Genomic DNA, 16,364 nt, shown 5'->3' with positions numbered 1-16,364 from the left:
CTCTCCCTCCTCCTCTCCTCTTCTCCCCCTCTCCTCCTCTCCTCCTCTCCCCCCTCTCTCCTCTCCGCCCCTCTCTTGTCTCTCCCTCCTCCTCTCCTCCTCCTCTCCCCCCTCTCTTCTCTCTCCCTCCTCCTCTCCTCCTCTCCCCCTCTCCTCCTCTCCTCCTCTCCCCCTCTCCCACCTCTCCCCTCTTCCCCTCTTTCTTCCCCTGTTAACCCCTTCCATCCTCCACTTTCAGCTACCCATCCTTTCTCCCCCTCTTTCATATCATTATCTTACTTCACCTACCCCTCACTTCTCACTTCTTTTTCCCTTCTCCTCCACCCTCTCCTCCTCTCCTCCTCTCCACCCTCTCCTCCTCTCCTCCTCTCCTCATCTCCTCCTCTCCTCCTTTCAACCCATCACTGTTCCTTCCAGCAGAGCCCTGCAATTACAGTACAGGACAGCTAGACCATTTAGAACCTTTCAGGATCACACACACACACATACACACACACACACATACACACACACACACACACACACACACACACACACACACACACACACACACACACACACACACACACACACACACACACTCACTCACTCACACACACACATACACACACACACACATGCACGCACTCACACACACACACACAGATGCACGCACTAACACACACACACGCACACACACACAAAGAGACAACACACACACACCTCTTTCTATCTGGGCCCAGACCCAGTGTTTTTCCCTTATATTAATTTAGCAGCGATGGCCTACCGCTGATAAATTGTTGCAATCGCAATCGCAAAAATATTTGTAATATATTTCTGCAGAGACGTTGCTACCCTTGCCACCACTGCTGAAAGAAATCCTAAGGGAAACACTGCAGAGCCATTCTTTATCATGTTATGTTGTTGTTCTACTGCTTGAGTGTTCTAAAACTCTACTAACTCACCAATCACATTGGTTCCACACCTCCTTGTTGATGTAGAACACTAAAGAATTTTAGAACAGCGTCATTTTGTGAACTCCAGGGGGTACTGATGTTACACAGAAACCAAACTGAGCATTATCACACTAAGGGCATGAACATTGTTGTATGTGTGTCTGAGAGTGTACCATTAGCACAGGCAGCATAAGTAGCTTTCAGACTCATTAATTAACCTCCTATATGTTAGCATGATGTGCTTTTACACATTGAGCAGTCAGTTAGTGTAGCATGTTAGCATGATGTGCTTTAACACATTGAGCAGTCAGTTAGTGTAGCATGTTAGCATGATGTGCTTTTACACATTGAGCAGCCAGTGTAGCATGTTAGCATGTTAGCTTGATGTGCTTTTACACATTGAGCAGTCAGTGTAGCATGTTAGCCTTTTAGCAACTGGGTAGGACATTAGCAGCACATTGTATCTCAGTGGAGACCCGCCTGGCTGCAGGGAAGGTCATGAGATCACACTGCTGTTCCATTAAACACAGATGTACAGCCGTGGGAAACAATGGGGAGAGAGGGGGAGACATGAGACTCATGGGGGAGACCTACCTTTCTGTCGGGCCAGTTGTACTTGGCGAAGACAGCGTCATACGTGTCAACTGCCCCATCGGTCACCAACATGATGGCCTGACTACACACACTGCCTCGACCTGTCTGGTTAAACTAGAGAGCGCGAGATGGAAATAGAAACAGAGAGAGGGAGAGGGTGGGAGGGGGGGAGAGAGAGATAGGGAGAGAGAGAGAGAGATAGGGAGAAAGAGATTATTAACGCAAATGTAGTAGGCAAGGCAACCCTTAGAAAAAGACAGGAGGGAGGGAGACAGGGAGAGTACAGTCTAACCCCTGTAGATAGAGAGAACCCTAGTGATAGTGTTTCACAGTCGATTACCCACATTAGATTACACCACTGTCTCAACTTAACCTCCTCTCCTTTCCCAACAGCCAAATAACTACAGAGAGAGAGGGAGGGAGAGAGATAGACAGAGAGAGAGAGAAAGATAGACAGAGACAAAGAGAGAGAGAGAGATGGGGAAGGAGAAACAGAGAGCGATAGAAGAGCGAGGGGGAAGAGAGAGAGATAACGATATGAGAGCGAGGGGGCAGAGTGTGCAATAAAGCCCTTTGAATTGAATTGAAAGACAGAGAGAAAGAGAGAGAGAGAGAGAGAGAGAGAGAGAGAGAGAGAGAGAGAGAGAGAGAGAGAGAGAGAGAGAGAGAGAGAGAGAGAGAGAGAGAGAGAGAGAGAGCGAGAGAGAGAGAGAGAGAGTGAGAGAGAGAGAGAGAGAGCGAGAGAGAGAGAGAGAGAGAGAGAGAGAGAGAGAGAGAGAGAGAGAGAGAGAGAGAGAGAGAGAGAGCGAGAGAGAGAGAGAGAGAGAGCGAGAGAGAGAGCGAGAGAGAGAGAGAGCAAGAGAGAGAGAGAGTGAGAGAGAGAGAGAGAGAGAGAGAGAGAGTGTTCAGCATGGTGGTTCATTTCGTTACAATCCATTAGGTCTACAGGTCTACTATATACTACATTCGCTCCACAACGCACTAAGCACTAACCCAGCTATAATCAGACACACCCTGACATATCATCACTCTAATCATATCATCATAATGGTACTAATAATATTAATGGATTGCATTTATATAACCCTTCTCTAGGTACTCAAAGTGCCATGTCTGATTGGGTCAAACATACATTATACATTTTAATAACGTTGCGTGTGTGTCTGTGTGTAATCAGTCTTCCAGCCACTGGATTGGGTCAAGCATTCACTTGTTAACATGTGTCTGTTCATTAAGGTATTAATTGCAGTGTTTTAATTAACTGATATGAATGCCCTTCTCCCTCTCTCAGCCTCTCTTCCCCTTTCGCTCTCTCTTTTTGTCTGTCTGTAATATAACATTGTTTGTATGTTTCTGTGTGCACTCGTGTGTGTGTGTGTGTACTCACATCATTGAGGACCTCGAAGGCTTCAGTGAGACCTACGTCCAGCATGCCGATGCCTTTAGCTAACAGCTTATCCAGATTCATCCGGAAATGCTGTACATAGAGACGGACAGAGAGAAAACAACTATCAGTGCTGAAAGGATATTAAAACAGAAAGAAAATGGAGGGATGGATGGAGGAAAAACATAAATTGAAGAAAGAATTGTGGAGAGCGCAGTAAAGGACAAAACATATCATGAGAGTAGAGATTGTAATGCCAGTCTATGGCCTATGGCAAGTACTCACAATAAACCAGTGAATTAACATGTACACACTGAAATGTCACTATAGTCCACAAACCATTAACAAAACCATGTCCACCTCTATGACCCACTCCCCAAGGCTACTCAGTTAAAGACCTCTCCCTCTCTAGGCATTCTCCCCTGTGTGTGTGTGTGTGTGTGTGTGTGTGTGTGTGTGTGTGTGTGTGTGTGTGTGTGTGTGTGTGTGTGTGTGTGTATGCATGTGTTTGTGTGTGTCCGCCCACATAAATTTCTCTCAGGAAATTAATGGAGTTTAATGTTGTCAGCAACCCGGCGGGTCTCATCTGTTTGTCTCATTATCAACAGCCTGGGGGCACTACCAACACCAGCCTCAATCTAATCACACACACACACTCACACAAACACACACGTGCACGCACACACACACACACGCTCAAACTCATACACACACAAAACACACACACAAACACACACACAACTCTCCTCAAATCCCTTTCCTCACCTCTCCAGATGTTCCTGTCCAATCTCCTCCCAGCTCTCTCTTCTTCTTCCTCCATCTCCCATCCTACCATTGTTCTCTCCCCTCAGCCTCTCCTTCAACCTCTTTCCCCTCCTCCTCAACGCTTTCTACCTGTGGTGTTTCCCATCAGACAAGGATAAGAGATTCCCAGACGCAACGGGGAGTCTCAACAGCATAGACCATATGAGAGCTTCTCCATGGGGAGTCTCAACAGCATAAGACCATATCAAAGCTTTTCCATGGGGAGTCACAAACATCCCCCATCAACATACACACACACACACACACACACACACACACACACACACACACACACACACAGACACACACACACACAAACAAGTAGATCAGCCCACCCAGTTTCAGAATACACCATTACCTGTTACCCTTCTATTAAACAGAGATGCAAGCAATCCTGTACCAGCCAGGTGATATGAAGTGAGTGCTCACTTTGTTGTGCACAAGGAAAAGGTTAATAGACTCTGCACAAGTTTGTACCCTGGAGCCCAACTGACTCTACCTACTGTGTGTGTGTGTGTGTGTGTGTGTGTGTGTGTGTGTGTGTGTGTGTGTGTGTGTGTGTGTGTGTGTGTGTGTGTGTGCCTGTGTGTGTGCCTGTGTGTGTGCGTGTGTTTAAGTGTTCAGCGGCAGTGGGACTGATGATAGTAGACCCTCATTTCTCTCTGGGTCCGCTCTGTTAGCATACAGACACCAGCGCAATTTTCCCTCACTCACAGCTCACTCAAAACGAACAACCTCTCGCTCTCCCGCTCGCTCTCTCTCACTCTATCTGAGGCAGATATACGGATATTACTCTCAGAGATGAAATGAGTAGCCCATCAAACTCAAATAGAAACCATCTTCTGAACTTTCACCAGAATACAAAGCATTCTTAGTGAAGGTGGAAACAAAAAGATTTGTTCTGTTCTGACTATTCATTCCTGTGACATTATTGCTTTCTTCTCGACAAAGAATAGAGAGAGAGATCAGAGACAGATGACACAAAACAAAGTGAGAGAGGGTAGGGAGAGACAAAAACAGAGTGAGAGAGGGTAGGGAGAGATAAAAATAGAGTGAGAGAGGGTAGGGAGAGACAAAAACAGAGTGAGAGAGGGTAGGGAGAGATAAAAACAGAGTGAGAGAGGGTAGGGAGAGATAAAAACAGTGAGAGAGGGTAGGGAGAGATAAAAACAGTGAGAGAGGGTAGGGAAAGATAAAAACAGTGAGAGAGGGTAGGGAGAGATAAAAACAGTGAGAGAGGGTAGGGAGAGACAAAAGTTAAGAAGAAGAGAAGGGGAGAAGAAGAAGGTCAGAGTTTTAAAGGAAAATAGAGAAATTAAGAGAAACAGGAATATTTTACATCCGGCTAAAAATTAATTATGAAATTATCTAAACAGAGAAAAATGTCTTCATGTGTGCTACCTATATCCCCCCAGTGGAATCCCCATACTTTAATGACGTCAGCTTCTCCACCCTAGAGGGGGAGATCAACCATTTCCAGGCCCAGGGACATGCACTAGTCTGTGGCAACCTAAATGCCAGAACTGGACAAGAACCCGGCACTCTTAGCACACAGCAGGACAAACACCTACCTGGAGGTGACAGCATTCCCTCCCAAATATGCCCCCATAGACACAACTATGACAAAACAACCAACAAAAACAGGTCACAACTTCTGCAGCTCTGTCGCACGCTGGGTCTGTACATAGTCAATGGTAGGCTTATTACTGTCCTCAACCCAGAGTCTCTCAGAGTGTTTACAGTCAACCCACTGAAACCCTTATCAGATCACAGCAAAATTACAGTCTACTTGAACAGAGCAATAATCAATCATGAGGCATCAAAGCCAAAGGAACTGCATAATATTAATGCTATGGATTGAAGAAATGTAGTGTAGAAACCTACCAAAAATAAATAAAAAATCCCTTTTAGACAACGTCATGAACAAAATATTTCACTGCAATAGTGAAGGTGCACACTTGATAGTAGAAAGCCTAAACAGTATATTTGACCTTTCAGTTTCCCTATCAAATGAAAGAATTTCAAGCAGACAACATAAGAAAATTAACAACAATGACTAATGGTTTGATGAAGAATGTAAAAACTTAAGAAAGAAATTGAGAAACCTATCCAACCAAAAACATGGAGACCCAGAAAACCTGAGCCTACGCCTTCAGTATGGTGAAAATCTAAAACAGTACAGAAATACACTAAGAAAAAAGAAGGAACAGCATGTCACAAATCAGCTCAATGTAATTGAAGAATCCATAGAATCTAACACTTCTGGGAAAATTGGAACACACTAAACAAACAACAACACAAAGTGTTATCTTTCCAAAATGGAGATGTATGGATATACCACTTCTCCAATATTTTTGGCCCTATAACAAAGAAAAAACAGCAAAAACATATACATGATCGATTACAAATCTTAGAATCAGATATTAAAGACTACCAAAACCCACTGGATTCTCCAATTACATTGAATGAACTACAGGACAAAATGCAAACCCTCCAACCCAAAAAGTGGTGTTGATGGTATACTAAATGAAATTATAAAATATACAGCCCACAAACTCCAATTGGCTTTACTTAAACTCTTTAACATCCTCCTCAGCTCTGACATCTACCCCAATATTTGGAACCGCAAGGATTGATCACCCCAATCCACAAAAATGGAGACAAATTTGACCCCAATAACTACTCTGGGAAATGCATCAACAGCAACCTTGGGAAAATCCTCTGCATTGTCATTACATTTTTGTCATTTAGCAGACGCTCTTATCCAGAGCGACTTACAGTTAGTGAGTGTATACATTATTTTTTTTATTTTTTTCATACTGGCCCCCCGTGGGAATCGAACCCACAACCCTGGCGTTGCAAACGCCATGCTCTACCAACTGAGCTACATCCCTGTCACCCATTCCCTCCCCTACCCTGGATGATGATGGGCCAATTGTGCGCCGCCCCATGGGTCTCCCAGTCGCGGCTGGCTACAACAGAGCCTGGATTCGAACCAGGATCTCTAGTGGCACAGCTAGCACTGCGATGCAGTGCCTTAGACCACTGCGCCACTCGGGAAACGCTTAACAGCAGACTCCTACATTTCCTAGGTGAAAGAATTTGACTGAGCAAATGTCAAATTGCCTTTTTATCAAATTACCGTACGACCGACCACGTATTCACCCAGCAGACCTTAATTGACAAACAAAGAAACCAAAACAAAAGCAAAGTCTTCTCATGCTTTTGACTCAATTTGGTATGAGGGTCTGCTATACAAATAGCTGGAAAGCGGTGTTAGGGGAAAAACATACAGCATTATAAAATCCATGTACACAAACAACAAGTGTGTGGTTAATATTGGCAAAGAACACACACATTTCTTTCCACAGGGCTTTGGGGTGAGACAGGGATTCAGCTTGAGCCCCACCCTCTTCAACATATACATAAACTAATTGGCAAGTTCACTAGAACAGCCTGTAGCACCTGGCCTCACCCTACTAGAATCTAAAGTCAAATGTCTACTGTTTGCTGATGATCTGGGGCTTCTGTCCCCAACCAAGGAGGGCCTACAGCAGCACCTAGATCTTCTGCACAGATTCTGTCAGACCTGGGCCGACAGTGAATCTCAGTAAGACAAAAATAATGGTGTTCCAAAAAAGGTCCAGTTGCCAGGACCACAAATACAAATTTCATCTAAAACACACAAAAAACTAGACCTACCTCGGCCTAAACATTAGCACCACATGTAACTTCCACAAAGCTGTGAACGATCTGAGAGGCAAGAAGGGCCTTCTACGCCATCAAAAGGAACATGCAATTCAACATCCCAATTAGGATCTGGCAAAAAATACATGAATCAGTTACAGAACCCATTGCCCTTTATGGTTGTGAGGTCTCGGGTCTGCTCACCAACCAAGAATTCACAAAATGGGACATACACCAAATTGAGACTGCATGCAGAATTCTGCAAAAAACATCCTCTGTGTACAATGTAAAACACCAAATAATGCATGCAAGCATAATTTGGATGATATCCGCTAATTATCAAAATCCAGAAAAGAGCCGTTAAATACTACAACCTCCTAAAAGGAAACGACCCACAAAGAATTCAATAACAAATCAAATTTGGATAAACTCCCATATCTATTAGGTAAAATACCACAGTGTGCAATCACAACAACAATATTTGTGACCTATCGCCACAAGAAAAGGGCAACCAGTGAAGAACAAACACCGTTGTAAATACAACGCATATTTATGTTGATTTATTTTCCCTTTTATACTTTAACTATTTGCACATCGTTACAACACTGTATATAGACATAACATGACATTTGAAATGTCTATTCCTTTGAAACTTTTGTGAGTTTAATGTTTACTGTTAATTTCTGATTCTTTATTTTACTTTTGTTTATTATCTATTTCACTTGCTTTGGCAATGTAAACATATATTTCCTATGCCAATAAAGCCCCTTAAATTTTTATTGAGAGCGAGAGAGTGAGAGAGGGAAAGAGAGAGAGAGAGAGAGAGAGAGAGAGAGAGAGAGAGAGAGAGAGAGAGAGAGAGAGAGAGAGAGAGAGACAGGAAGAAGCTTCGAGGGTGGAGCATCCCAGATATTCTAATGAGTTCTGTATCTTTGGGAGGAGATAAGACTAAACTAGTCAACTCAGAGACAGAAAGATAAGACCAAACGAATACAACCCAGAGACAGAACCATGCTGTGCAAGCACTTGATAAGCCTGAGCGTCCGTGCGTACACACCCACGCACACACACTAACACATATACACACACACACACACACACACACACACAAACACACCACATTGCGGAATAAAAACCACATCACAGTGTCTGTTAAAAACAGACAACTATGTGCTATCAGCACACCCCCACAGCCCTTCTTGACTGTCTTACTGAAGTCATTCAGTGTCACATTGAAAAAAGCAAAGACAAACTTCTCCAAACGGATTTGGTGAAGAGAGAATTTGTGAAAGTCATAGAATGAGAGACAGAAGGGGGAGGTAGAAATTGAGGAATGAAGACTAGGAGACAGAATGAGGAGACAGAATGATGAGACAGAATGAGGAGACAGAATGAGGTAAAGAAAGATCATTGGGGAGAAGGAGAGATGGAAAGATACTAGGTGTGGAGACTGTCTTCAGAGGCAGTAGGATGGAAATGAAAAAGGGAGAGAGACTGAGGTGTAGAGAGATACAGGCTGTGAGAGAGTAGGAAGGAGAGAGAGTAGTGAGTGAGTTAGAGAATGAGATGGCGGGAGAGAGTGAGAGGAATGAAGTTAGTTTTTTTTTCTAAAAGCTCTTACAGTACAGTAGGTCACAGCAGGAGAATGAGAGCCCCTGCCGCCTAGGAGCGATGTACTATACTCTAGCTGTCCTCCTTATCCTAGTTATCCCCCTCCTTTCTCTCCCTCTCTTCCTTTTCCTCCTCTCCCTCCTTTTTACCTACCACACTGTGAGTGTATCTCTCCCTCTATTTCTGTGTGTGTGTATGTGTGTGTGTGTGTGTGTGTGTGTGTATGTGTGTGTGTGTGTGTGTGTGGCTGTGTGTGCGTGTGTGTGTGTGTGTGTGTAAGAGAGTGTTTGAGGGTCATGTTTGAAAGTGATCAGAGTGCCAGTTAATGTGCTGGCATGGCTTCTATTTAAACTCTTCTGGTACTCAACACATTCCACTGCCAAGAGCCCACTGCTTTACACGTAACATACCCCGGGTATTATTTATACCTTCACCAATACAGTCTCCTCAGTGGAATCATTCACCTATATCTCTTTCACCCTCTCTCCCGATCGCTCTCTCTATCTCCTTTCTCCTCTCTTTCTGTCAAATCAAATCAAATCAGTCGCTGTTCTTCTCTCCTGTTCATCCTGTTTAATCAGTTTAATCAGACAAATAACTGTGTGTGTGTGTGTGTGTGTGTGTGTGTGTGTGTGTGTGTGTGTGTGTGTGTATGTGCACACCTGTGTTCCCTACACACAAGAAATCAAAACACAATGGCTACTATTAGAGCTAAATGTCAAAACACTCCCTTCCTCAGAGAGCTGGGTGTCATCGTCTCAGTCAGATTAGCAGGAAGGTGTCACGGTGTGTGTGTGTGTGTGTATGTGTGTGTGTGTGTGTATGTCTGTGTGTGTGTGTGTGTGTGTGTGTGTGTGTGTGTGTGTGCAGCCAGATCCAATGCGATATTCGATGTTCGTCCAAGTCTCAACTACGTTGGGAGATGACTTCAAAACTGGCCACAATGGGCAACGGTGAGCGCTATTACCATCAAGAAGGCTGGCAGCTTACTAGGATGTTGTGGATGAGGATGGTAGATGGGCGTAAGCCGCCAGCTCAGGCTCCGAGGGTCGTGTGTTAGATCCTAGTGCTAGGCACTCATTTTAATTGTTTTGTTTTAACCCTATCCCAAACCTTAACCCTTACCTTAACCATTCAGAATTATTGCTTAAACTTAAAGCGGCAATCAGGAGTTGAAACAATAACAAAGCTTCTCCCCGCCACTGTTTCGGTATAAAGCAAGGGAATGGGGCTGGAGAAATATCATCACTCTCAGATTCAAAGACAGAGCTATGGATGCAAGGACTGTCCATCCATGACATCACAATGATAATTTGAACCATATTTTTTGGTTGCTGTACAGTGTTTGTTTACAAACATTGGAGTAAAACAAGTTATATTTTGGGTTCTGATGGGGTACGACAGTTGAACTAAGCTCATGTCGCTTTTATAAGTAATATTCTTAAAGAATCACTGTGTACAAACGTTAAATACTAAAGTCAAACCGTGTCGAACCGTGAGATCTTGTTGCAGTGTGTATGTGTGTGTGTGTGTGTGTGTATGTTTTTTGTGTGTGTGTGTGTGTGTGTGTGTGTGTGTGTGTGTGTGTGTGTGTGTGTGTGTGTATGTGTATGTGTGTGGGAGGTAAATCAGGTAAACATTGATACTCTATATTTATGGGCCAGCTTTCACTGAAATAAACAAATATGTCTTTATGTGACAGTTGAGGCTTTGAACAGTTTTAGTAGAGATAGATGAGTCCCTATGGACAGTTAAGGCTTTGAAATGTTTTAGTAGAGACAGATGAGTCTCTATGGACAGTTGAGGCTTTGAACAGTTTTAGTAGAGACAGATGAGTCTCTATGGACAGTTGAGGCTTTGAACAGTTTTAGTAGAGACAGATGAATCCCTATGGAGCATGTGACTTCATATGACCTCTTCAAATGAAAGACATTAGGCTAATCCTCTACCGCAGGCTAAGACACACTCTGAGGACTGACTCACAGCACAACAAACAAACCCTAGGCGTAATACTAACACACACAAACACACAACGACACATCGACACACACACACACACACAGACACAGACACACACACCCTTACAACAACAAAGAAACATGAACAAATCAGATGTGAAAAAAATGCATATGTACACTGAGCACAAGAGGCTGCTGAGGGGAGAACGGCTCATAATAATGGAAGCAAATGGAATGGCATGAAACACCTGGAAACCATGTGTTTGATGTACTTGATACCATTCCACTCATTCCGCTCCAGCCATTACCAAGAGCCCGTCCTCGCCAATTAAGGTGCCACCAACCTCCTATGACGCTGTGTGTACAAAACATTAACACCTTCCTAATATTGAGTTGCACCCCACCCCATTTTGCCATCAGAACAGCCTCAATTCGTTATCAAAAGCATTCCACAGGGATGCTGGCCAATGTTGACTCCAATGGTTCCCACAGCTGTGTCAAGTTCGCTGGATGTCCTTTGGGTGGAGAACCATTATTGATACACACAGGAAACTGTTGAGTGTGAAAAACCGAGCAGCATTGCAGTTCTTGACACACTCAAACCGGTATGCCTGGCACCTACTAGCATACCCTATTCAAAGGCACTTAAATATTTTGTCTTGCCCATTCCCCCTCTGAACGGTGCACATACACAATCCATGTCTCAATTGTTTCAAGGCTTAAAAATCATTCTTTAACCTGTCTCCTCTCCTTCATCTACACTGATTGAAGTGGATTTTGAAGTGGATGTGTGAAGTTTTTCATAAATAAATTTCAAGTTTTTCGCACGTGAAAAATCCCCACGGGACTTTTTTTTCCTACACGTTTATTTTTCACCATCCAGGGACCGAACCTGCTTAATTTCAAAGGCAAACCAGCAGTGGGATGCAGTGTGCTACGCTGCTGGAATGAATGTGCCAAACCAGCAGTGGGATGCAGTGTGCTACGCTGCTGGAATGAATGTGCCAAACCAGCAGTGGGATGCAGTGTGCTACGCTGCTGGAATGAATGTGCCAAACCAGCAGTGGGATGCAGTGTGCTACGCTGCTGGAATGAATGTGCCAAACCTGCAGTGGGATGCAGTGTGCTACGCTGCTGGAATGAATGTGCCAAACCAGCAGTGGGATGCAGTGTGCTACGCTGCTGGAATGAATGTGCCAAACCATGCAACTGGAGAAAAGGGAGCGAAAGTTAAAGGGCCAAGGTAACATAACGAAAGACAGGGACATTTGTAGGAAAGAGGAAGGTGTTTTATTTAATTGCATTATCATAAAATATTTTTGACTGAATGTATTTGCTCTCGCTTTTTAAATAGATTTCCTTGCAATATTTTGTTTTACTGTAAATACTTTTGGGTTTATGATTTGCTTTCAATATCATATTTTGTATTTGCTTTCAATATCATATTTTGTATTTGCTTTCAATATCATATTTTGTATTTGCAATACTAAGAAATGTGTTCTCGACTTCAGATATTTTGCTTGATATTAATGACACAAAAATAACTCACTCACTAGAGGAGTGCACCATATACACTATTACTCTAGTAAAGGTGATTAAAGCGGCAATCCTTAAGTGAAACATTAAAGTGTCTTCCCCACCACAGTTTCAGTAAAAGCTGAGGAATGGGGCTGGAGAATTGCAACCATTCTCAAATCCATAGACTACGCTATGGATGCTAGGACTGACCATCCATGATATCAAAATTATAGTTTAACCATGTTTTTAGGCAATACAGTGTTTATTTACATTTACTTTGTTTACAAACATTGGAGTAAATGTGGAGTTTTCTTACATATGAAACGGCAAATGTGATTTTCACATATGAATGTTTTTCACATGTGAAACCGCAAATTTCACTTGTGAGGTGAAAACATATGAAAAGGTGGTTCCTCACATATGACAAGGTGGTGTTAACATCTGAACTCTAAATGTAATACATGTGAAAATATAATTTGTGAAATTGCAAATGTGGCATGTTTTTTTTGTAAGGGCACAGACACACAGACAAACCGACAGACACACAATCTTTAATTGTATATAACTGCCTTAACGTTGCTGGACCCCAGTAAGAGTAACTGCTGCCATGGCAGGAAGTAATGGGGATCCTTAATAAATTCAAATATAATACACACACGCACACACACACACACACACAGAGAAAAGCGTGGGTAGCCATGGGCTAACTGAAGGTTTAGTAGGATGAGAAATTGAATTTTGAATGCGACCCTGGAAATGGGTCCATGCAGAAAGAGAAAGTAAAGTGTGTGTATAACTGAATGAATCCTTTAGAATGGGACTGTGGAAATGAATGCAGGTTTCTAACTGTGCTTCCCTCTCTACAGTAATAGGCAGGCAGACTATCCCCTGTCTCTCTCCATCTCCCTGACTGGGATTATCACTGAAACCATCTTAATGGGACTGCCAGCAACACACACACACACACACACACTCACTCACACACACACACACACACACACACACACACACACACACACACACACACACACACACATCACACACACACACACACACACTCACACACACACACACGCAGACACACGCAGACACAAGCAGGCACATGCAGACACACACACGCACAACCACACACACGCGCGCGCACATACACACATACACACATACAGACCAGAGGGATGCTGAACCTCTCTACTCTGAACATCAGGCACATTCCATCAAGTTTCAGTTTAAAGTTTTAATGTCATGTGACTTTCTTGCAAGCTCCAAACCCAAGAATGCAGTAGTCAGTATCAATGTAAACTCAGCAAAAAAATAAACATCCCTTTTTCAGGACCAAGTCTTTCAAAGATAATTCGTAAAAATCTAAATAACTTCACAGATCTTCATTGTAAAGGGTTTAAACACTGTTTCCCATGTTTGTTCAATTAACCATAAACAATTAATGAACATGCACCTGTGGAACGGTCCTTAAGACACTAACAGCTTACAGACGGTAGGCAATTAAGGTCACAGTTATGAAAACTTAGGACACTAAAGAGGCCTTTCTACTGACTCTGAAAAACACCAAAAGAAAGATGCCCAGGTTCCCTGCTCATCTGTGTGAACGTGCCTTAGGCATGCTGCAAGGAGGCATGAGGACTGCAGATGTGGCCAGGGAAATAAATTGCAATGTCCGTACTGTGAGACGCCTAAGACAGCGCTACAGGGAGACCACATGTAACAACACCTGCACAGGATTGGTACATCCGAACATCACACCTGTGGGACAGGTACAGGATGGCAACAACAACTGCCTGAGTTACACCAGGAATGCACAATCCCACCACCAGTGCTCAGACTGTACGCAATAGGCTGAGAGAGGCTGGACTGAGGGCTCGTAGGCCTGTTTTAAGGCAGGTCCTCACCAGACATCACCGGCAACAACGTTGCCTATGGGCACAAACCCACCGTCGCTGGACGAGACAGGACTGGCAAAAAGTGCTCTTCACTGACGAGTCGCGGTTTTGTCTCACCTGGAGTGATGGTCGGATTCGCGTTTATCGTCGAAGGAATGAGCGTTGCACAGAGGCCTGTACTCTGGAGCGGGATCGATTTGGAGGTGGAGGGTCCGTCATGGTCTGGGGCGATGTGTCACAGCATCATCGGACTAAGCTTGTTGTCATTGCAGGCAATCTCAACGCTGTACGTTACAGGGAAGACATCCTCCTCCCTCATGTGGTTCCCTTCCTGCAGGCTCATCCTGACATGACCCTCCAGCATGACAATGCCACCAGCCATACTGCTTGTTCTGTGCGTGATTTCCTGCAAGACAGGAATGTCATTGTTCTGCCATGGCCAGCGAAGAGCCTGTATCTCAATCCCGTTGAGCACGTCTGGGACATGTTGGATCGGAGGGTGAGGGCTAGGGCCATTCCCCCCAGAAATGTCTGGGAACTTGCAGGTGCCTTGGTGGATGAGTGGGGTAACATCTCACAGCAAGTACTGGCAAATCTGTTGCAGTCCATGAGGAGGAGATGCACTGCAGTACTTAATGCAGCTGGTGGCCACACCAGATACTGACTGTTACTTTTGATTTTGACCACCCCTTTGTTCAGGGACACATTATTCAATTTCTGTTAGTCACATATCTGTGGAACTTGTTCAGTTTATGTCTCAGTTGTTGAATCTTGTTATGTTCATACAAATATTTACACATGTTAAGTTTGCCGAAAATAAATGCAGTTGACAGTGAGAGGACGTTTCTTTTATTGCTGAGTTTAGTACTAAAAATAACACAAGGTAGAACAAAAATAAGAAATAAGATGAACCGGAGAAAGTAAAAAGCTATATACAGGGTCAGTTCCAGTACCATATTTACAATGTGCAGGGATACTGGAGTGATGGAGGTAGATACACTACATGACCAAAAGTATGTGGACACCTGCTCTTCAAACATCTCATTCCAAAATCATGGGCGTTAATATGGAGTTGGTCCCACCTTTGCTGCTATAACAGCCTCCACTCTTCTGGGAAGGCTTTCCACTGTTTGAAAATTGCTGCGGGGACTTGCTTCCATTCAGCCGGAAGAGCATTAGTGAGGTCGGGCACTGATGTTGGGTGATTAGGTTTGGCTCGCAGTCGGCGTTCCAATTCATCCCAAAGGTGTTCGATGAGGTTGAGGTCAGGGTTCTGTGCAGGCCAGTCAAGTTCTTCCACACCAATTTCGACAAACCATTTCTGTATGGACCTCGCTTTGTGCACGGGGGCATTGTCATACTGAAACAGAAAAAAGGGCCTTCACCAAACTGTTGCCACAAAGTTGGAAGCACAGAATCGTCTAGAATTTCATTGTATGCTGTAGCGTTAAGATTTCCCTTCACTGGAACTAAGGGGCCTAGACCGAACTATGTAAAACAGCCCCAGACCATTATTTTTCCTCCACCAAACTTTACAGTTGGCACTATGCATTAGTGCAGATAGCAAACTCCTGATATCCGCCAAATTCGTCCATCGGACTTCCAGATAGTGAAGTATGATTAATCACATCAGAGAACACGTTTCCACTGCTCGAGAGTCCAATGGCGGCGAGCTTTACACCATTGCACATGGTGATCTTAGGCTTGTGCGCGGCTGCTCGGCCATGGAAACCTATTTAATGAAGCTCCCGATGAACAGTGCTGACGTTGCTTCCAGAGGCAGTTTGGAACTCGGTAGTGAGTGTTGCAACCGAGGACATACGATTTGTATGCGGTATGCGCTTCAGCACTCGCCGGTCCCATTCTGTGAGCTTGTGTGGCCTACCAATTTGACGAACTGACTTGTTGGAAAGGTGTCACCTTTGAAAGTCACTGAGCTCTTCAGTAAAGCCATTCTACTGCCAATGTTTGTCTATGG

At 43.9% G+C, this 16,364-nt stretch overlaps 1 protein-coding gene across 1 annotated transcript in view; it reads right to left on the bottom strand.

The window, feature by feature from the left end:
- The window catches only part of cacna2d3a (calcium channel, voltage-dependent, alpha 2/delta subunit 3a), a 293,663-nt gene that overhangs the window by 146,117 nt on the left and 131,182 nt on the right, over positions 1-16,364 (bottom strand). Inside the window, exons 10-11 of the mRNA XM_041857104.2 lie at positions 2,917-3,006; positions 1,530-1,643 (exon numbers count right to left, since the gene is read on the bottom strand). Coding sequence (XP_041713038.2) covers positions 1,530-1,643; positions 2,917-3,006 — 204 coding nt within the window. The remainder of the gene's footprint in view (positions 1-1,529; positions 1,644-2,916; positions 3,007-16,364) is intronic.

This window comes from Coregonus clupeaformis, chromosome 30 (genome assembly GCF_020615455.1).
Source record: "Coregonus clupeaformis isolate EN_2021a chromosome 30, ASM2061545v1, whole genome shotgun sequence".
NCBI classification, from domain to species: Eukaryota; Metazoa; Chordata; class Actinopteri; order Salmoniformes; family Salmonidae; genus Coregonus; species Coregonus clupeaformis.
The sequence above is the reverse complement of the archived record's forward strand: the minus strand, read 5'-3'. Positions and strand labels throughout refer to the sequence as shown.